The sequence below is a fragment of the Melanostigma gelatinosum genome (genome assembly GCF_949748355.1).
Source record: "Melanostigma gelatinosum genome assembly, chromosome: 5".
In the NCBI taxonomy this organism is placed as follows: Eukaryota; Metazoa; Chordata; class Actinopteri; order Perciformes; family Zoarcidae; genus Melanostigma; species Melanostigma gelatinosum.
The window spans coordinates 19,211,011-19,232,733 of NC_136638.1; the positions used below are offsets into that span (position 1 = coordinate 19,211,011).

At 41.5% G+C, this 21,723-nt stretch overlaps 2 protein-coding genes across 2 annotated transcripts; one reads left to right on the forward strand and one right to left on the reverse strand.

Moving 5' to 3' along the window:
• Window positions 1-5,384: 5,384 nt before the first annotated feature.
• Window positions 5,385-9,066, forward strand: prss23 (serine protease 23). The gene is made up of 2 exons (XM_079268272.1): window positions 5,385-5,634; window positions 7,290-9,066. Exon 2 carries the CDS (start codon window positions 7,304-7,306, stop codon window positions 8,465-8,467), a length of 1,164 nt encoding a protein of 387 aa, XP_079124398.1. The 5' UTR covers window positions 5,385-5,634; window positions 7,290-7,303; the 3' UTR covers window positions 8,468-9,066.
• Window positions 9,067-9,639: 573 nt separating this feature from the next.
• On the reverse strand, window positions 9,640-14,819 carry cfl1 (cofilin 1). Its single transcript, XM_079269288.1, has 4 exons — window positions 14,707-14,819; window positions 11,161-11,468; window positions 10,999-11,075; window positions 9,640-10,622 (listed from the first exon to the last, which is right to left on the reverse strand). The coding sequence occupies exons 1-4, from the start codon at window positions 14,707-14,709 to the stop codon at window positions 10,510-10,512; spliced, it is 501 nt and encodes a 166-aa protein (XP_079125414.1). The 5' UTR covers window positions 14,710-14,819; the 3' UTR covers window positions 9,640-10,509.
• Window positions 14,820-21,723: the final 6,904 nt, after the last annotated feature.

Sequence of the window (21,723 nt, forward strand, 5' to 3'; positions counted from 1 at the left end):
AAAGCAAAATAGCATATTTCCCAAAATATTTTACTATTCCTTAAATAAAGATATTTTGTCTCGTGTAATTTTACAGTGTTGGAAAAGAATATGAGCAGAACATTTTTTGTGAGAAAGAGCGAACGGAAAGAGAAGAATCCAGAGAAACAGAAGCCAAGTTGCTTCATGCCAAACACGCACACGAGAACACACACAAATTCAAAGGGAACCTCTTGTGCTCGCTCTCTGTAGCAGACAGCCAGGCAGACAGACAAGCAGTGATACCATCAGCACGCACAGCATGCTTACAAAGTTACACGTTCACACCTCTCTGGCCTTTTGCCTGCTATTCCTCCTCATCCACAATGATCCCTCCCTGTTTCTGGGGGAATATCTTTCACTTAATCTGTCAGCACGACACTGTTCACGCTGCAGGAACAGCACCAGCTGAAGATTTTATTACAGAGGATGAGGAGCAGTTTCGGTAGCCATAGGTGTTTCCTCTGCGGTGACATTTGCTCCGAGCGCAACAGCGCTCGCATTGTGCTGAAAGCCTGACCTGTGTCCTTGTTGGGACATTCCTCAGCATTCCTGAAAGCACTGTCGCTGTGACTGGGAGCTCTGTTTCGGCACCCCTGAAGCTTAGAACAAAACCCATGGGAGTGTTTGTGCACGGCTTCCCAAATTCCGCATGTTCCCAGAGATTCAGAATGAGACATGAAAGGCCTCTTGGAGATCAAGTTCAGGAGGCAGAGGATGAGGTGAACGCTGCTGCCAACATGCCCCAACAGTCCTCTGCCTGCCAGCTGCGATCTCTGAGCGTTCAGGAGTTGGTCTTCGCGTCTATGTATCATCGCTTTTGGCACAGATGATGAGAAGACTATACGGTGATGCCAGAAACAAGACTTCTCTTGCTTGGGTGTAGCTGGAGGCTACAATGAAAGTGCCAAATGCCTGATATGATGAAAAACATAAACACTTATTATCTGAGTCAGAAAAGGAAATGCAATCAGCAGTCAAGTTGATTAACTGCATTTTAGGATATAAATAAAATCTTTATACCATAAAAGAGTTAAACTGACAATGTTGAACAACATGAGAAAGGCCACATACATGCGTCGTCTTGCTTTTCTATAAAATCTTCCATTTTTGCAGCCTTGAATTTGAAAGTTAACTGAAAATTCAGGTGAAAGTTCTCCAATGTTCTCCAATAAATTAAACTCGTAGTTTCAGGCTCTAAGTTTCAAAGTCAGAGCATGATTGAGGGATTGCCTCATCTCAACATGGTGATGGCTGCACTGTTGGCTAGAAGCTAACGGTGCTAACAGCACAACCAGTGCAAACAACAGCAACAGTGCTGAGCCAACTGTGTTAATTAACCCTGGGGGGGGGGACCAGAGGGCAGGCGCTCCGCTTCTGTTACAATGCCGTTTGTTCTGAGATCCCTATTTAGTTTGCATTACTGATCCCTAGTGGACATTTTAGTTTCATTCTTAATCCTCCATTTTGGTTCCAGTTGAACAAAGAGCAACTTACAGTGTTCAGGCAAAGCAGTTCTCTCATTTCATTTGACCCTTGGAGTTGATATATCCACGAGTAAAGATGTGAAATATTGTAAGAATGAGGAAAATTGTTCTGAGAATAAAAATGCTACTTTAGTTGTTAGATGAATGGAGGCTACACATGCTGGTTGTTTGCGTCACTTTTCAGCTTACAAGCTAATTAAAAGTATTCCTGTGGAGGTCTATGCTAAGCTAATGACTACGATTTATATGCTAATACTTACCGTGCTGGATATTTATGTAGCTTAAAAGTGCCCAGACTAGCTCCAGTCTCACATCAACTGCCTGTCACACTCTCACATGCAGAAAACCTTCAGCTGAATGCGGTTCACAGCGGTCCACCTGCAAAGGCAGTGAGTATTCTGCTATAGTTGGGTATTAGAGACGAGACTGTAGAGGACACATGTGAGGCACTGACTATTCACTTTATCCCCCTCCTCCAATGTCTCACACATCCAGCCTTAGAGACCACGTGTTTGAAGCACCACAAATGACAGACTCTGCAAAGTATACCTGGTCAGGGGAGAGATGGCGAGCTTGATCTACTATCTAAGTGGCTTGGCCCAAAGTCATTTCCACAAGCTAGGATCAGGTCGGTTAATGTCCCCAATCCAACAACAGGTGTAAACCTGATTTGGCAGCGATTGGAGGACAGTTGCTGCTGTCCTGAGATGAGATGAACATGCCCGCTACAAAAGCTAGAGAATTTTCCCGGAATGTCCAACAAGATCTGCTCAGAGAATGAGTAGACATACTTCTGGAAGTAAAGTCATGTGGGCACCTACCTTATCATGCATATCTTGACACTGCAAGTAGAAAAGCTTCCCTATGGCCTGCAGGAAGAATGCTGGATCATGCAGTGCTCCAAGTTCAAAGAAGACCATCGTGATTCCTTTCCACCATTCACACATTTCTTTGTAAGATTCATATGCAGTCAAGCAATGGCCAGGAATGATCAGAGTTTTGCATTTTCCATATCCAGTAACATGAGCCATTCAAAGCCAGAGGAATCTGTAAGTAATCTGACAACAGTGAATTGCACCAGAAGCAAGCATCTAGAATGAAAGGACGGTTCATCAGGGAAATGTTCATCTGCTTCTGGTGTTGTGTATCTGCAAAGCACATGGCTAAGGACTGTAAGGCAGCTGTGAGGTGCAAATAATGTAACAGCGCACATCTCTGCATTACATCCAAGCCATCCAGTGTGAACGTCTTCAGGAGCCTGTATTGGATCAATCTATAAGAAGTTCAATGCTCCTAGAGAGCAACATCATTTGACCCCTCTTGTCAGTCCTGAGGAGCTCCTGTCATTAACACAGACATCCTTGGAGGCAAGGTTTTTCAAAGAGGCTCAGATGATGACGAACTTGCTCTGTCTGTCGAAGACGGCATCTCTCTGGAGATAATGGACGGAGAAGTCTAGATTGGTGAAGCTAACTGCTGGGTGGCACCCTCATGAACCAGCACTACCACTGAGGCAAGGTGAAGAGTGTGGGTACTAGTGTATCAGCCCCAGAAACCAGGACAAACTTGAGTAGTATTTGATGTAAGTGCCCAGTTTGAAGGCGTCTCAGTGCTTGACACACTTATCAGGGGACCAGACCATAATTACACACTTCATGGTGTCTTACTGTGCTTTCGTGGAAAACAAATGGCTGTCAAGGATGTTGAACAGCTGTTTTACTGCTTTAAGGTCGGAGAAGATCACAGCAATTACCTTTGGTTCAAGTATAATGACCTCAGCAATGGAGTCACAAAGCTCCGCAGGAAGGTGCATGTGTTTGGAAACCCTTCACCAGCTGTGACCATCTGGCTGACCTGGTTGAGAAATAACATGGCTCAGATGCAAAGCAGTTTGTCCATCAACACGTTTATGTGGATGATGGACTTACTTCACTGTCCGGTGAAGGTGACCTCAAAGATCTGGATTTGGGTTCATGGTATGTCATATAAAATGTCATAAAAAAGTCACAGTATAGTTTGTCCTAAAAATGTCTTTTAAAAAAGACAGTGTTCCTCAAAGAATGTCACTAAAATGTCAGTGTAGTGTGTCATAAATAAGTCATGAACAGTCATGCATTGAATGTTATAAAAGTGTATTTAATCCTATAGTTATATACACACAATCACCCACACACTGAACAACAGAACATAAGGTGGTAACTCTTTGTATTTGTTTAATTTACTCAATTCAGAGTTCTTTTCAGCATGATACTTAAAATACACACATACAAACAGGACACATATATTTTGGGTTCATATGACATATGTGAGTTTCATTTGCAGTTTTTGAGAACGTTGGAGTGCAGACATTTTGTAAGATTTCTTTTCCAATTTCGCTATATTAGTTTTCAATAACAAAGTTATTTCATTTCCATGCGGCTCACTCTGTTTTCATCCAGGTACCAGTTCATCGTGGTTGCTGTTGGAGTTGTCTGGCTGTCAAACACAAGGAGTTCCAGCTGCATCAGGCCCGCACCAAGGAGTTGGACTGCACCAAGTTCCTCCTGTCTCATGAGGAGAGGCAGTGTTTTCTAGCTTTATTTTTGGTGGTTATGTATTAGTCTATCCCCTTGTTTGTCTGAATGGCTTGATCATCCACTTTATATCTTTCTCCATGTCTCAGTTAAGAAGGTTGCTTTGTGCTAGTCAGTATTTGTCTGTTCGTGCCCTGATTTAGTTGTTATTTTGATGTATTTCATGGGCCCATAAGTATTTTTGTTAGTCGTTTTGCCTTTCTAAAATAATTAAGGAACATTTAAAAAACCAAACACACCTGTGTCTTTCTGGTCTACTTGCTTGGTCCCTGACGGCCATAAAAGATGACATGAGCAAGTCATAGTATAGATAGTTATGAAAATGTCATAAAAAGAGATAAAGAGATAGTATCTTGACAAAATGTCACAGAAACCCATTATGTAGTATGTCCAAAAAATTACAAAAAAACATATGTTGAAAAAAGTCATATTGTAGTCAGTAGAAGAAAAGTTCTAGTGTTGCATGTCATAATTATTCAGTCACAGCATATATTTTCAAAACAAATTCATAGTATAGCATGCTGAAAAAAAGTCATACTACAGTGTGTGGAAAAAAAGTCATATTTTGTAAAAAAAAAAGTCATGACATAAAATGTCATAAAAATGTCATAAAAACACGTAATATTGTCATAAAAAGACAGGACGACGAAGATGCTATCAAACTTGTCATCGTACAGTGTTAAACTGCGAGAATAAGCTGTAATTGAAGGTGTAGTGGCCATTTGTCGGCTAAATCAAACTTAAACAAATAATAATCAAACGCCACTGATGCACCGTGGTCGGTATCCTTACGCAGCCAGAAGAGAGTAAATGTCCAAGCAGGATTCCATTTATGTGTATTTATGAAATAAAGCAAATAAAACAAGCAAACTAACTTCTGTCGTGCTGTCTCTCCTCTCCTCTCCTGTCCTGTGCAGTGCAATGCTGCTGTGCAGCTGGTCAAAACTATACGCCCACCCCGGTGCATGCTGGTCCTACCTTTCTCCTCGTTTAAATAGCAACAGGTGCCCACAGTAATTACCCAAAAGAATAATATAACTAAACAAATTACTATTAAAGAGAAAAATAATCTTAACATATGAAACATCTACAATAATTAAACAATACTACTTATAAATGAAATAACAAAATACAATATCAAATAAATAGCTCCAACAGAAGGTTTATATCAAACTGGTAGTCAAACATTAACCCCCCCCCCCCCCCCCCCCCTCCCTGGCGGAGGCGGGGCGCTAGAGCCGTGAAGCGGACGCTCCAGAGAGAGTAAACACTTCTTTTCAGTGGCTTTTATTTGTGTCTCTGTGTCTGGACTGAGCAGGTTTCGGTAGAAGCGCTGACGGTCCTCCGGACATGCAGAGCAACTGAGCTTTATTTGTAGAAGCAGCAAAAGAGCGCGCAAGATCTTCCCTTTGCGGGAGGACGAGGAGCGGAAAAACGACCTGCCTGTCACCGGAGAGGATGAGGGGAAACCTGGGGAATGATCCTGAGGGACTCTGCTGATGGGGAGGAACACACGACTGGGATGTAAACACGAGCAATCGATCTCTAATCCGAAGGTAATGGATTCGATTTATTGATTTGATTGAGAACTGACACTTTCCGCTGCTCTGTGACGCTTAAAATGACCACCACTGCTGCATTTACAGGTATTTCCATGAATTAAAAGAGCGGTTTTTACAGCCTTATGCAGCCAGATATAAGGTGATTATTTAGGCCAAATATTACCCAAGGACAGGGAGAAATGATGGTCAAAGATTGGACATTAAATACATTAAATAAGGAACCGTCTGTCTGAGGTTTCAGGTGTTTCCAAACTGAATCCTTGTTAAAACTGAGAGTTGTGCTTCTTTGTTGTATGACAGATGCTAAAGGGAGCTGAACTTCATTTGACTCTGCTGCACACGTTATGTCAGACAAGATCAGATCACATGTATGTGCTGAACAGGGAGTATTCCAAACGGCTGCAGACTGCCTGTGATCCGTGTGCTGAAAGAGCAGACTTTTTGTACTTTCTCCTTTTATGTGCACCACAGCCTAATAACTGTGAAGAGATGTATCACTGTACTTAAAAGATGCACCATAATCTCCAAGCAAGATCAACACTCTCTAGTTCTATGTTGTCACTTTTGCACAGGGATGTCTCTTATTTCATGCCTTTACATCACAAAAACATCACTTAGATTCTGTTTACGACAGCAGTGGTAATGAACATATCACTTTCCCTGTTTTTAATAAATTGTAGCCTACTACAGGTTTACGTCACAGATTAATAATTTACCACTTAAGATCCTCTGTATCTGCCTTCGCTGTCAAGTATCTGACACTTCAACATGGAGGGAAGTTTGGAGGCCACTCTCTGTTTTTTGTAACGCTGCCTCCTTTAGTGTTAAAAGAAACTGCACATAGGTGAGTGGACTGCCCCACCCTGCCATTTGTTAGAAATAGAGCTCTGTTTTGCTGCCGTGCCTCGACTTGTTTCTTTTCACTTTTTACACACCTGCTCTCTTCATGCCATGAGTGCCTCCGAGCCCACGGCCTTTAGAGGGGATCAAGTATCTCCTTGTTGCTGCTAATCTGCCCTGAAAGCCCCACGTACACTGAAGCCGTTAATGTTGGATGGAAAACAACATCTTACATCTGAGCTGTGACAAATATTTGATCGGAGGGTTTTTCCTGTAACTTCCCAACCTCTTATTCAGTCCCCCATATAATACATACTATGTAGGGAACACTGTCTTTTTAAATGTTGTCTGAAGTAATCACACATGCTTTTCTTTTCCTTTCAGTGTTGACCGCTCCACTTTGTTCTGGCTCCTCAACTATGTCTGTGGCCACTTTGCTTCCTCTCCTTTTTTTTTTTCTTCCTTTGGAATTCGTCTCCAAACAGACTTTAATAAAATGCTTGTTCGTTTCCATCAGGTTGAAATCCTATTTCCCTGTTAATCTATATTACAGGAACAAGAGGGCCATTGTTGCCCCGTCACACCAGATGAAACCCCGGCGTGCGTTGCAACATTCGATTTTGCAAGCTGACGTCACAAATCACTGCTGTGATCTGTAATCAACTGTAAATAGTCCAGATTTATGGGGGTTGGAGTTTGTAAGACGGCTTGTTTGGGAGGGTTTTCCACGGTTGTTATATTGCCAAACATGTAGGAATTCATGCAATCTAAGACACACGTGTAAACGTGATTATTCTGTGTCGTTGCAGTGTTTCCCGTCACCATGACGTCGCCACGTGAGCGCTCCCTCTTGCTGACTCACCTGCTCGTGCTCCTCCAGCTCCTCCTCCCTCTCACCTGGTCCCTTCTTCACCCTCCTCACCCTCCGCCCGTCCACGTCCCCACGCTCGTCCCTCACTCACCGACGCCTCTCATCCGCTCCCGCTTCAGCGCTCGGACTCAGCTGGACTTCACCACTCACTGCAACTCCAGCTGCTTCCACAGAGGAGAGCAGGAGGCCCAGAAGGAGCAGCTCACAGAGAAACTGTCTTTTGAGACGCTGTACGCCGACGGCTCCCGCACTCTCACCACGGTAGATGTGGAGGGTGATGAGGAGTTTGAAGGAGATCCCTTCGCTCACCCTTCACCCGGGAGAGGGCCGAGAGTGACGCCCAGGCACAGACGCGTGAGGCGGCAGATCTACGGAGCGGACGGACGTTTCAACATCCAAGGGGACAACTTCCTGTTGGATTACCCTTTCTCCACAGCCGTGCGGATCTCCACCGGCTGCACCGGCGTTCTTGTGTCTCAGCAGCATGTCCTCACAGCTGCCCACTGTGTGCATGATGGAAAGGATTATGTCAAGGGGGCGCGAAAGCTCAGGGTGGGATTCCTGATTCCTCCATTTATCAACAGCACTAATGCCGGCCTCGCCTCTTCCAAGAAGCCTCTGGTCCGCTGGGTGAGGGTGAAACGTACCCGTGTGCCAAAGGGCTGGATCCAGGGCCCTCAGGAGGTCAGCATGGACTTCGATTACGCCCTGCTGGAGCTGCGTTGGCCTCACCGACGTCCCTTCATGCGCCTCTCTGTGGCTCCCTCCTCCGATGACCTGGCAGGGAATCGCATCCACTTCTCTGGGTTTGACAGCGACAGATCCGGGGAGCTGGTGTACAGGTTTTGTCCGGTGGAAGAAGAGTCCAGCGACCTGATATACCAGCACTGTGACGCCCGACCTGGAGCCAGTGGCTCTGGAGTGTACGGAAGAGTGTGGGACAACGGTTTAGAGCGCTGGGAAAGGAAGGTCATCGGCATTTTCTCTGGACACCAGTGGCTGGAGATAGATGGGGAGAACAGGGATTACAACGTGGCCGTGCGAATCACTCCTCTGAAGTTCGCTCAGATCTGTTACTGGGTGCATGGAAACCGACTAGACTGTGTCCAGGACTAAGAAGGACCTGCACAATGTGTAAAAATACAGAGTGAAATGTATTTTTTCCCGAAAGAAAGAAGAGTGAAACATTAAATCTAATAAAAAAACAACACCCTTCAGTGACGCATAAGTAGAGCAGATAAATACCTTTAGGATCCCCTTCATTGAGATTTTTCTCTCCTTTAATCTCCCCCTGTAACATCTGGGCCTATTAGATCACCACGGCATCTTTTCATATGTATTTGCCCACAGTCGGTGTTTCCGCAGTAGCCTATTAACATAAGCCACTTTTTTTACAAGGGGGGAAAAACACTTGTCCTCGTGTGCAGTAGCACCAGATTATTTTCCTTCTGTGGACGACAGCAGTCTGACGTTTTGTCTTCACATCTTTCCTGCTCTTGATTTTGTGGGAAATGGTTTAGTATTTGTGTGCCTCTTCAAGGATCATTTGGTTTGTCCACTTGATCTGCATCCACACCTACATAGATTAAAACATGTTCTTGGACACCACTGATGCTTCAGACATCATGCTCTTCTCAATGTGGACTGGAGAGACGGTGTTCATTTTATTTTTTGGGAAATGCTTGACATATTTTATTAAAGAGAGATTTATAAGAGTTTGTGTCAGTGGTTTACTTTGATGTTTCAAGAGTGATGACGTGCCTCCCTCTTGTGCTCAGAACAAGTACTGCAATGGAGCTAAATGGACGCACTAGTTTGCTTTAAATTAAATATGAAGTCGATGTAATTGATATAACGACTGACAGAAAATTAATCCAGAACTCGTCCATTTTTTCCACACCAAGGAAAAACTATAAAAGTTCACTGGTCCCAAACTGGTCTCAGATGCAAATATTTGCGTTATTTAATCTGAGATAGAAAACTGAATCTCTGTAAATTGTTGGAATAGTTCAATTTGGGTATTGGATACAATCTTTTCTGACATTTCATTGACAAAGCAATCAGTTTACATGAATATAGTAGTTAGTTGCAACACTTACTTTAATTGGATGAGCAGATAATTTATCACATAATCATTGTGCAGTACGATCTGAGGACCATCCATAAAATTACTTTTAAATGGGTGCCATCCACCACAACCATGATGCCATTATAGATAAGAAACGGATTACTAAAACACCATGAGTTAGAACAAGTAATATAAAGTGGAAAAAGAGCCGTACAAGTCAGTAGTTTAGTGCTTTTTATTAGAGATAAGGAGACGATACAAAACCACCATTCAATATTCAGTCTAAACTCTGACCGCTGCTCCTTCATATACACATCCCTCCCATCAGACCCTTATAACGCCAGAGATTTTAATTCAAGGAGATCCTGGTTTCAACAAGTACAAGGAATGTTGTCTGTTAACTTCTTCAAATGCCATGGTTATCTGACCGAGAACTGGAAATTAAAAAGGAATCACTCAAATTTAGAAATGCCTGTTCGAAGAAAAAGAAAATAGAAATGGAATAACAAAACCAAAAAAAGAACGAAATATATATTTAACCGTGTTCCCCCCCAGAGAAGGATTTAATAGATCTTATGAATTAGTTCATACTATAACTAGTCTCAACTACACACACTTACAAAACTTAACTAGAAGTTTGGCAAAAAAGAAATGTAGTTGGAACGATTATAAGTCGGGATTTAACAGTTGGAGAACTAAACCGGTTATCGCCTGTCCCTATCTCTGCAATCATTCAAATGGAACTTGGAAAAGAACAAAACCCCATCTTCAAACATGAACAGTGTGTGTATTTAAGTTCTATCATCATCCTCATCTTTCAGCTGTATCTTAATATTTTCCTTTGTGTGTTTTGTTCATATTCTTTATGTTGCGTGAAGTGGAATGACAGTCTGCATTTGTGGAATTTCTTTTTTTGTTATTTTTTTAAACTGTCACTTGACCCCAAACCCACCCACAATATCCCACCCTGAGAGTCACGTAAATAGTTTAGGTTCTGCCCGTCTCCAAACCACACCGGAATGAACATCAAAACCCAACAGATGTGTCTGAAAGGCCTCGATAGTAGCCAGAGAGGAGGAGGGGGAGGGATTTATACAGGTTTTCCTTCCAGGGTGATTACTGATGAGCCACCAAGCTTTTCTGCCAGAGTCTTCTGGTCTTTAAGGTCTTCCAAACCATTCACCTGCCACTCATGCTTAATACCTGAAAAATAAAATCATGTTAAAACACGTCAGAATTACAATGTTTTACAAGTGTTCAGACAAAGAAATACTTATATCCTGGTAATATAGATGATTATAGGCTAGAGTGTCATAGTATAGCACATTTTCTGACCTTACAAGACACTCTAATGATTGGCTTACACTAAAAGCACCCAGAGTTAGCACAGAACTTGGGAAATCTGCTTTTAGCTTCTGTGCTTTAAAACTCAATGCATTGGACGTTTCAGTCTGCAGTTGCTTTTAAATTGTGTGCTGAATGACCTGTCTTGTATCAAATGTGCTCGATATTATCAGCATCATTGTAAATGACAGCTTGCTCTCAATGGTCAACCATACACACACACACGACCACTTACCTTGGAATTTTCTCTTGATGGCGTCTTTTGAGCTGGCATAGATCATCTTGCTCTTCAGGGGAGCGTCCTCTGGAGCCCTACGAGTGAGGCAGAAACATTATTAAAGCAAACTGTTTATATTGATCGTTAAACCCGGTAATGTCCGATAGTGGCAGCCCTCACCAGAAGATAAAGACCAAGTCCTCCTTCTTTGTTTCTTTGGTCTCAAAGTTGGCGTCATACAGAGCGTAGCGACAGTCTTTTGGGGGCAGCATCCCAATAAAGTGCCCGAATGGGTCCGTGATGTTTACCAATTCACCCAGAAGGATCTCTTTGCCCTTGTCCAGAACAATATTCTTGAGGTCGTCACTCAAGCAGAACAGAATGGCCTTCTTTCTCTTCTTCTTCTCTTCCTCAGTCGACTGAGCCTTACGCACCTTCATGTCGTTGAAGACTGCGATAACTTCATCTGTGACTTTCACCCCCGAGGCCTGTGGACAGAACAATCATTTAACTCAAAGAGTTTAAAGTGTTCACAGTTTAACATGGAGGCTGATATTTCTGCAACAGACCTTTTTTTTTAACTGATGATGCCACAACAAAGAGGTAATTTAGATATGAATGCAGGTTTTATATGAAATATAAATCCTTTGCTAGGACCTTCAATGGCTACTTTGAATTGATTTTGGGGGGGGTATTATTATGTAAATACAAGATGTTTTAAATGTAAATGGTACTAACGTTTTTAAGTTCCACATCAATTATCCGTTGATTCCAAAAATACATAAAAAAAAAAAAAAAAAAACACTGGTTCCAACTTTTAAATTTCCTTTGTCCTGTGATACTATATGTAAATGAATATTTAAGTGTTGAACCGCTGGTCGGACAAACCAAGCAATTTGAATATCTCAACGTAGGGTTGAATGATACATTGACCAAACAATTAATCTAAAAAATGATTGACAGACAAATTGTAAATGAAAGCAATTGTTAGTTTCAGCCCTCCTCCACCGTGTGAGTTTTGCCTGAATCAGGCAACAGACGGCATTGTGCTTAACAGGCCAGAAGTGACAACTTCAGTACAATAAATAGTACTGACATCATAAGAAAGGCCAGAGAGGTCAGCATACAGAGCAGGAATGCTCCTTACGAGGGCGACTGATTAAGAGGATTGAAATGCAAAGGTGTGGCCGTGACAAGCCGTTTGTCATGGTCGACTAAGAGCCAAGTTGTGTAGTGCATTCTGAAAGTCAGCAAAGTTGGTACGAATGAAAACACTGACGATTCAGTCAGTACAGCCTTTTATTTTAATATGTGTACGGTCATACTGTAAGAGCGATAAACCAATACATATTCTCTAGCACTGTGTGTCAAAAGTCCATCTTGAACATGAATGCTAAAGTTAAGCTAACAGGTGTGTCAAAGTCTGTGACAATTAGGTGTAGAAAGTCGTGAAAGCCATGTATCTCTACCATGAAGAGGACTGTGTGGGTGAGGGAGTGGTCAGTGATTAAGCATTAAAGCACAGAGTTCAGTCTCAAACAGTGGGGCTTTTGAAGAAACTGCCTGTAGCTACAAGTCACATTGCTGAGTCACCGCCTCTCTGTAACTCGATTTGGTCTTCTGACTTCTGCTTAATGCACTCAAAAACAGGAAAATGCAGTCTCAGGAGAAGAAAACGGCTGTCTACCAGCAATGTGTCAATGTAAAAAGAGACAAAGAAAGGGCAATATAATGGGGCAGGAAAGACGGAAAAGGAACCAAACTGCAAAGTAGCACAGGCAGGCTCTGTATGTTTGCTTAGGGCGTAAAAGACATGTATGAGATAGCCGACTTTTAGAGTAATAATTAACCAGCAAACAACCGTAATCATTGTGCATCAATAAAATAAGAATGGTACCTTGCTATGACTGCAAGGAACCTGAAAAGAAATATCCAAGTGTCTCCAAAATATTTGCTGAGGTTTACAAATGCCTACTACCCAGCACATGACAGCCAGTGATGCTCAGACATCATGATGTCTAATTCTTCTGTCCACAAACACCATTGGTAAAGCCGATAAGTCATATTCTGTATATTTTTAGTTGTAGCAGCAAGTTAACTCTAGCCTTATCTAATCTTAATCAGGAGTACTTTTCTTAACAGAAGTCAAGGTTCAAGTGATTCAATATAAGTGTAGCCACAATACAAGTCTTGAATTCCTTTACATAAAGTAACAGTGAAGATACAGGCCTCATAGGAGACACTTTCACGAGCAAACAGGCCTAATGGGTTTATATCCAAACTCTGAAATTAAAACACTGCAACGGTAAAGTGTGCAGTGGCAGATTTAGGTGATTATCAGGATGTCAATGGCGCATATAATATTATGTGTAAGAGATTTTTTTTTATTTTCGCATTGCAGTAATGTACAAAAACTGAATGATATTAATCACTTTGAATTATATAGGAGTTTAATGGCGTGACGTGCTGTACAAATAAGATGCGCAACTAAAAAGAAGACTCGCATTACCGACTATGAAAACCCAGAGACCGCGGGCCCAAACTAGTCTTATATAATGTTGACAATAACGTAAAATATTTGCTACATCCCAACTTAATACATGGTAAAATGTTTACATGGGTAAATGTCAGGAAAATTTAGCTCATTCCAGGAGTTATAGAGAAAAAAAAAAAAAAAGAAAGAAATTGTCCATGCACCAATTTCAGGGTGGGGCCATGAATGCAGCACACGTGCACGTCTGTGCGCTAACGTGCTATATAAAGGCAAAAAGGACTGTTCCGTTGTCGATTACGTTAACACTTTTAGTGTCACGGCGCAACTCGGCCATAAACTTATAAAATAGTCGATACATAAGATAACGTCACAGTGGTCAAATGGTGGCTTCATGTGGATAACGTAGACAACCAGCCGGTATCTAAAGATACCGTTAAGACAAAGAACAAGGAAATCACAGCTAGCTTTAGCCACTACGGGTGCCATTTCCTGCCTATTGCTAACGTAGCTTGGCGTCAGCCAACAATAACGGTAGCCTGCCGTTAGCGCTGCGCACCTGCCAGCGCTTAGGCAGAAGCGTCAACGAGCAAGAGGTGAAACGGCACAAACACGATGCGGTAAAAGTAACCAGTAACGTCATGACAACGGTGTGCATGGTAACACAATAAGAACCGTGTGGGGTTTTTTTTTCAGCGAAACTCAAGCTGAACGAAATGGCGCCAGTTGTTTTAGTACCACAGCCGTTTTTTTCGGGTTCATTATCACAACCTCGTAAAACACGTTAATACCGCACGGAAAAGTCATTGGCGTGTGATTAATTCAATATTTGATTTGATTTATTTGTATAAAACAATGTAAATACATGTATAAATATAAAAATACAAATAATACAAATAAATACATTAAAAAATACAGGGTGACACAAAAAAGCGAAAAACACTTGTTTCCATTGTGGCCCACAGGATATAAAACGCGGATGGCCGCGCTGTATGAACGCTTTGTTAGCCTATCGGTTAGTACAGCAGTGCTGTTCGCTGCCGTTAGCCACAGCGCGAGCAGCGGCTCGTGCGATACGGAAGCGGCTAACGTTAGCTACGTTTAACGTTAAAAGCAATACCATAACCTATGAAATAAAACACAAATCGATCGGCAAAAACTCGCCAGATCTTAAGATGAAGTCGACGTTAGTCAGCAGGAGGGGAAAACCGTGATAAAGACGATGTTAGACGTACCATGGCTGTAGCTCTGGATTAGTCAGCGTCTGGGTAGGAATTGAATCAACTGTGATGATGAATGGTCAGTCTAGCTCACACAATGTGAACGCGGATATAAGCGCGCGCCCCTGACGACTCCGGCCAGGTGCACGAGCGGGAGCGCTTGTCTGCTATACCTATAATTGTCCGGCGGCTGTATTTGTTTTTGGATATGCTATTGATTTAAGTATTCTGTCACGTGCGATTACACAAAGAGGGCCGCAGATATAATATAACTATTAATAAGCTTCAGCTCAATATATTATACACACAAATTAAATAGACAATGAAAAACAATAATCTTCCCAGTGACATTTTAACATATTGACTGATGTTATCAAACATAACACTAATTGGCAACCATTTGAGGGAAGCAATATTATACCGCTTACCACTAGTATTTTTCCGCATTTTATTCTTTTATTTTCCCTGCAATTATATTAATACTTTGTATTTCCTTTAGTGTCGCGGCCAGCACTGATGAACAAATCAAACATACCAAATAGGTGGCGAAGAGCGTTATGCGAATCTGTGTTTGTCTGGTATATGAATACACCCACAACTCCCTGATAATATCTAATGTAAATTATGAAATCACATTATGGTGCTCAATAAATAAATGAAAAATACAACAAGCTTACGCAACTATAGCACTAACATTTTTATTTTTATTTAATTGTAACCTTTTTCTAATTCATTAAAGACAACCTACGTATATGAAACCATCATTGTGACCGCAACAATACATTTTCAGTGTTCAAGGAGGTGAATACGTGCTACTCATTAATTCTCCAATGGCGAGGAGAGATGAATAAGTAAAACTATTGTGCTGCTGCTGTTTTAACCGAAATTGAGCAGCCATCCAGGCGCAAAGCAGTGTTCTGGGTGGGAGGAATTTCTCCGCCACCCACTCCTTCTCTCTCTCTCTCTCTCTCTCCCTCTCTCTCTCTTTCTCTCGCTCTCGTCCTTTCTCCCCTCCCCTCCGTGCGGGTTTTTGTTAGACTCACTTCCAAATATGGAAGTGAACGGTGGAGCGGCAGCGATCAGTGCACGCGCCTCGCTCACAGCACGAGAAGGGTCGGGCCACGACGCCGATCACCATATAAGGAAACAAGGGACACAAAATTCGCTGTAGCAGATTTTCTGTACAGAGAAAGACACACAGAGAGGGTCAGTGTGAAGGATGAGAAGAAGCGGAAGATGAGGCGCAGTAGTGACACTGAATACACACATTTCTCCGGAGAATAAAATTATGTAAACGCTATAATATGAGGTCAGTTACGACTGAGGCAGGGCTGTTGTTTTGTTGTGGGGCTTGTAGGTTATGGCTTAACGATGCTGTGGTTGTAAACACAAAGCCTGTAAAATATGACCCACATTCATTATGTTGCCAAACAAGCATCACTAGCTCAATAAAAGAAACACACACTCATATGTTGTCAATAGTGTCAGTAGCTTCTACATTCATTAAATAGTTTTCCCACCATAGAACAAGGAATATAACATGTTCTATCTTATTTTGTTCAGATACAATAGTCTCACAAATCCTACTGTACATATAATATATAAGTGCTAATACTTAGATTCAACTAGCTATCATTACAGGGTACAAGTACTGAGACAAAGAAATGCAGTTTCACATCTAACCAGAAGCAGTGGAGTATAATATAGAATAAAAAGTATATTTAGAATAAACAGCAATTAGTAGCCTTTATATGAATGTGCTAAGATATATACAGTATGCGCTGCAGCTACAGCAGTAGGTTCATTGCCTTTATTAAAGTACTGAACATAGCTCAATTTACTCAAACTGTAGTTTATTGTATAAATTGTACACTGTAAAACAGCACAGCCCTGTTTAGTTATGTCCACTTACTTCTTCTCTTTAACTCAAAGAGCTCTGACACATTTTACATTTCGAACTCAGCTGTTCAAGTTCTTGAAAGGTAAACTTACAGTAATTCATTGTGTTGACTTTTTGAGATTTTGAAGTTTTGATTGAACTTGTGATTTTAAGTTATCAGTAAAAAAAAAAAAAAAGAGACAGAAGGCGGGAGTGGGGAATGAAAAAAAACATTTGCTGCAATGTTTGAGTTTTAGGGAAACTTTCTTTTTTAAACCATGGCCAGGTTGAAGCTTTTACATAATCTACTGGTTAAACACTGCAGATAAGTCACATACTTAAATTCCAATAAAAATATCGGCATTTTGTGGTAAACAAGAAAGGACTATTGCCACCGGCGGAGGGGCACTATATACCTGACAACGGCCAATGACTCGAGGCGGAGGAAGAGTACGTTACTTTCTGCCTGCAACAAGAAGAGCGGACAGAACAGATCGCAGTGAGGATTTTTTTCGCTGGGCTTCAGCACACAGAGGTGAGTTTAAATTATGACTTTGAGTATTTTTCCTAGTGATGGCGAGATGAAGCCTCATGAGGCCTCGTAACACTTTAGCCAATTGGTTCGAGAAAGGGTTCATTACTCGATGCTTCATGTGCACACGATACCACCTACTGGCCAAGTGTATAATCACAGGCAGCTGTATCTGAACCACATAATGTGATGCATTGAATTGTTGTGTCTGTTATGGCTGTTGGGAATGACTGAATTACAAAAATGTATGACCAAATCATTTCTGTACATAAATTATGACATATGTGCATAATAAAATATTTTTTTAATGTGTTCTGTGTGTGTACATTTTCCCAAAATGGTAGTATCATATGATATGGCAGGTTGTGTAATAATGTTATTATGCCACTTTAGGAAAATGGCATGGGCTTAAGCAGGCAGAGGACAGTGAAAGTGCTTGTGGAACTAGGAAGAGGGGACTGAATATGCTTGTGGAACTTGGACAGTGATGTACAGGACACGGGACATTTTATTCATTTTTATTCAGAAATAACAGTTTCTCAATTTCATGCATGCACCCATACATACCTGCCTTGTATGGATAACATAATTAGGATCCAGTTTGGACACAAATGCCCTGAATCCAACATCATCCACAAGACTGAAGGGCTGTGTGTCCGTCACTATCATGGAGACGAGGGCTTCATCCAGCTCTTGTGTTCTGGTGGCTGGTTAAAAGAGAATAAATACAGTGTCTGTTACCTGTCTTAATTTGCACAATACACAAAAGTGAACAGGGACAAATTGTGATGGTGCATTTGTAATATTGTAATCACTTACAATGGCTGGCTGAAGCTCCAGTTTCCTCCTTATTCTCATGCAAGGCACGGTGATGCCTTAGCATGGATGAGGTGTTGTTATTGTACCCCAGCTCCTTGGAGCACAATAAACACCTCACCTTTGAATAAAAGAAGAAACTGTGAAAAATACAGTTCTTGATAAGCAAACCTAATGTCTCTGAAATAGAGTTAGCTTTAGCTTACCTTATTAGGAGTTATCAAATCAAAGTGTTCCCACACAGGGGAAACCCTCCTCTTCCTAGCTGGCTCCATCACCTATCCTTCTCTCCTCACTCTCCAAACTCTCCAAACTATCTCTCTCTAAACTCTCCAAACTATATAAACGCTATCCAAACTATCTCTCTCTCTCCAAACTATATAAACGCTATCCAAACTATCTCTCTCTCTCCAAACTATATAAACGCTATCCAAACTATCTCTCTCTCTCCAAACTATCCAAACTCTCAACTGACCGCAACTCTCCACCAACAACCCACATTTTGAATGGAGCCTGAGTGGTTTATATAGCTGTCGAACCTCCCGGCAAACTCTGAACCACTTCCCGAAGCAGTCACGTGGTACCGCCGGGCAGCGAGGCTTCGGACGTCATCATTTTTGGCTCCTCCCCTACATGAAGCAAGCCTCGATACGCGCTTCAAGGAAACGCCCCCTCCATTACTCGACACACGCTTCGAAGCGTCGGCACATCTCGTAACATCACTAATTTTTCCTAATTAATATCATGTGTAACGTTAGTAATGTAACACAGTTGTGTAGGTCGGGCTTTTTAAAGGCTAAATGTGTGGTCTTGATGTTTAGCTAGTTTAACAGTTTCCCCGGTCTGTTTTGCCCGCGAACTTTTAAAATAATAAATGGTGGACCTATTTAATCTGTAGTGCTTTTAATAAAACGTATTTAATGTAGAAGTATAAACTATTGGTTAATTCTTAATGTGACCGCAATATTATTTTTTATTCATTATTATATGTGCCACTGAAGTTTTTCGCTGAACACCTCCACCCCCCCAAGTGAAAAACGAGCTAGCTAGCTAGCTAGCTAGCTAACATTAGTCAGCAAGTTTGCTAGCCTCCACTAACGTTACTGTCTTAAAGTAGCTCATGCCTGCTGGATTCACATTGAATGGCTGAGTCGCTGCCTATGCTTTGCTCCTCGTTATATTATATTTTAATGCCAGTAACGTTACTTAACGTTATATTAATGCGGAGCATGCCGCTCATTAGGAACGCAACTGCATTCAGAGCAAAGACTGGAAAGCGGACATTTTGACCGACCCTCCCTCTCTCGCTCTCTCTCTCTGCTGTGTGTGTGTGCGCACGTGCATATTTGTACGAGAGTATGCTGAACTCTGCGGACAGCAGAGTAGAAACTGCACAGAGATGAAGAGACGGACTTTTAGTTATAGTTTACTCCTGTCGTAGAGTAAAAACATTAATTTAAAATGACAACAAATCCTCCAGTAGAGACGATATGAATTATTCAGACACGTGTATTTGACCCCTCCCCTCTGCAGTCAACTCGCTTCATCACTGGTATGTTTACACAGACAAACGGAGCTGGCAAATGGTTGAATTAACTACGTCAATTGTAGGTTAAACGCAAATAGTTGAGCCTTGTTCAGTGACGGGTCGCCAAACAGTTGACATTTTGTTACAACCAGCCCCTCCTATTACCAGCAGTGTGTCTCCACATCAGCAGACATGATCAGTGAGGCCATAGTGCTGTTAGCCAGTTTAATGTTAACTGTTGAATAGTACAACTTTATGTAGTTTGTTTTTGTAATGTTTAGACTTGACATGCATAATGAGATGTATTATGCAGGTTAGGGCCTGGCACAAAATATTCTACAAACAAGTTAATACTAACAATTAAACAATAAATTAAATATGTATTAGTCTAGTAATCTTTGACAGGTTGGAGAGTTTCAGAGACTTCCTTTACCCATTTCTGAGACTTGCGCTGTTGAATTGGATTATATTGAGAGGCGGTTCTCGTACTCTCTACAAGTAAATGTAATACATTTCAACATCACAATCTATTGTCTCACTTATAACAAAACAAAGCTAAAACTGAATATTTTAACCATCATCAAGTTTGAAACTCTTGCAGGGCTATTATTATACTACACACAATTTAGCTAACTCAATAAACTGAATAAGTGTATATGAAAATTAGATGTATGAATCGGTTTATCCGTTTTTGTAATCTAGAGGATGTTTGCGTCAAAATCACTTGATCCCTGTTTTTGTTTTCAGTATTTTGAAATTGTAAAGATTGATCATTTAATCATAAAGGAAATAAATGTTATATTTGTGTTGAATACATATATTTGCTCTTTTCACTAAACATGCAATTCATTAAATTTTTTCTGTTTCCAGATATCAAGAATGTCCAGTTCAAGCCATTCAAGAGGTCAAAAAAGGGAGAGATCCATTTCTTGCCAGAGCCACCTGAGGGACAAACTGCCGGTAAATCTGAGAAGGATCGCGAGACCAGACCATGCTTCTAGAAGTGCAGAAGAAAGAACCAGATTCACAGCTTCTGGATGATCTGATGATTGCAACATTCTCGCAAAGAAGAAGTGAAATCATTGGTAACGAGCCACTCATCTCTGCAGTCATGGACAGATGGCCTGCATTGTTTAGTGAAAGACAGGTAATGTTTTGCCAACTGAGTATAGCACAGAAATCCTGTATTTTCATTTCAATACTGCTCTTATTTTCCCTCACTCATACATATTTCTCTGCATTTTGTCATCTGTCTGTTTCAGCTGAGTGCCGAGTTCAGTAGGATTGCCACTAAAGACCTGCTGGAGTCATTCCTGGATGGACTCGATGCCTTGGTGCCAAGTCTTCTAGAGCTGTACAAAGCAGGTGTTTCACCGAGCAGGAGATTGCGTCTGCGCGGTGTGCTGCAGTGTCTGCAAAAGGAGGTATGTACTGTGTTGAAAACAAGTTTCTTGTTATTGTGTATTAAAATTAGGATTGTAGCTTTGGTATCACATTCATCTACTCTTGCCTGTTCTTTTAGGACACAAACCAAAACAGAAGAACAGCCGCCCTGCTTGGTCTTCCATGCTATCTTTCAGAGGATTCCACCGACATAATCGGGATGTGTGACGTAAGAAACTGTATTTACACCTTTACTACACTAAATTTTTGTAACGTGACAATGGTAACATTTTTCATGTTCATTAGAGTTATTACCATACCCTTCAGCGCTCTCCCTGTCTGTATTACTATTGGTTGAGCTGGTAATGGTAGCTTTACTGCAACAGAGCTGATGATATTATAAGTCTTCAAATTATTGGGGGAAAAAAAGAAATTATAGTCGAGTAATTAGAGTGGCAGTTATGTTTTAAATTTGGAGATGTCGGTTAAGATTTTAATGTCTTTATACATCTTCAGGCCCATGGAGAAAACCTTGATGTGATCATGAAAGGAATGCAGGTTGGACTGTTGATTGGACACGAAGGCACTCTGCAAGATGCATTTCCTTTGGAAGTCTTCAATGTGGCTGTGGTAGCAGAGGAGAAGATCATCCTACATAAGCTCGCAGACATCCCCACAGGCTTTGCCATGTTAATGGTCGCACTCTACTGCCTTAACCTGTGAGTTCCTTCACCTGTGAGTTCCTTCAGAGGGTCATTATGAACATTAAACCGGACCAATGCTCAGCAAGAGTCCATGGGCTCAGAAACAAACTGCTCAGATATCGCAAGTAAACAAAATGAAGGCACATCTGAAGTCCCTGCTTGGAGGAGGCTGTTATTCTAAATGAATCAT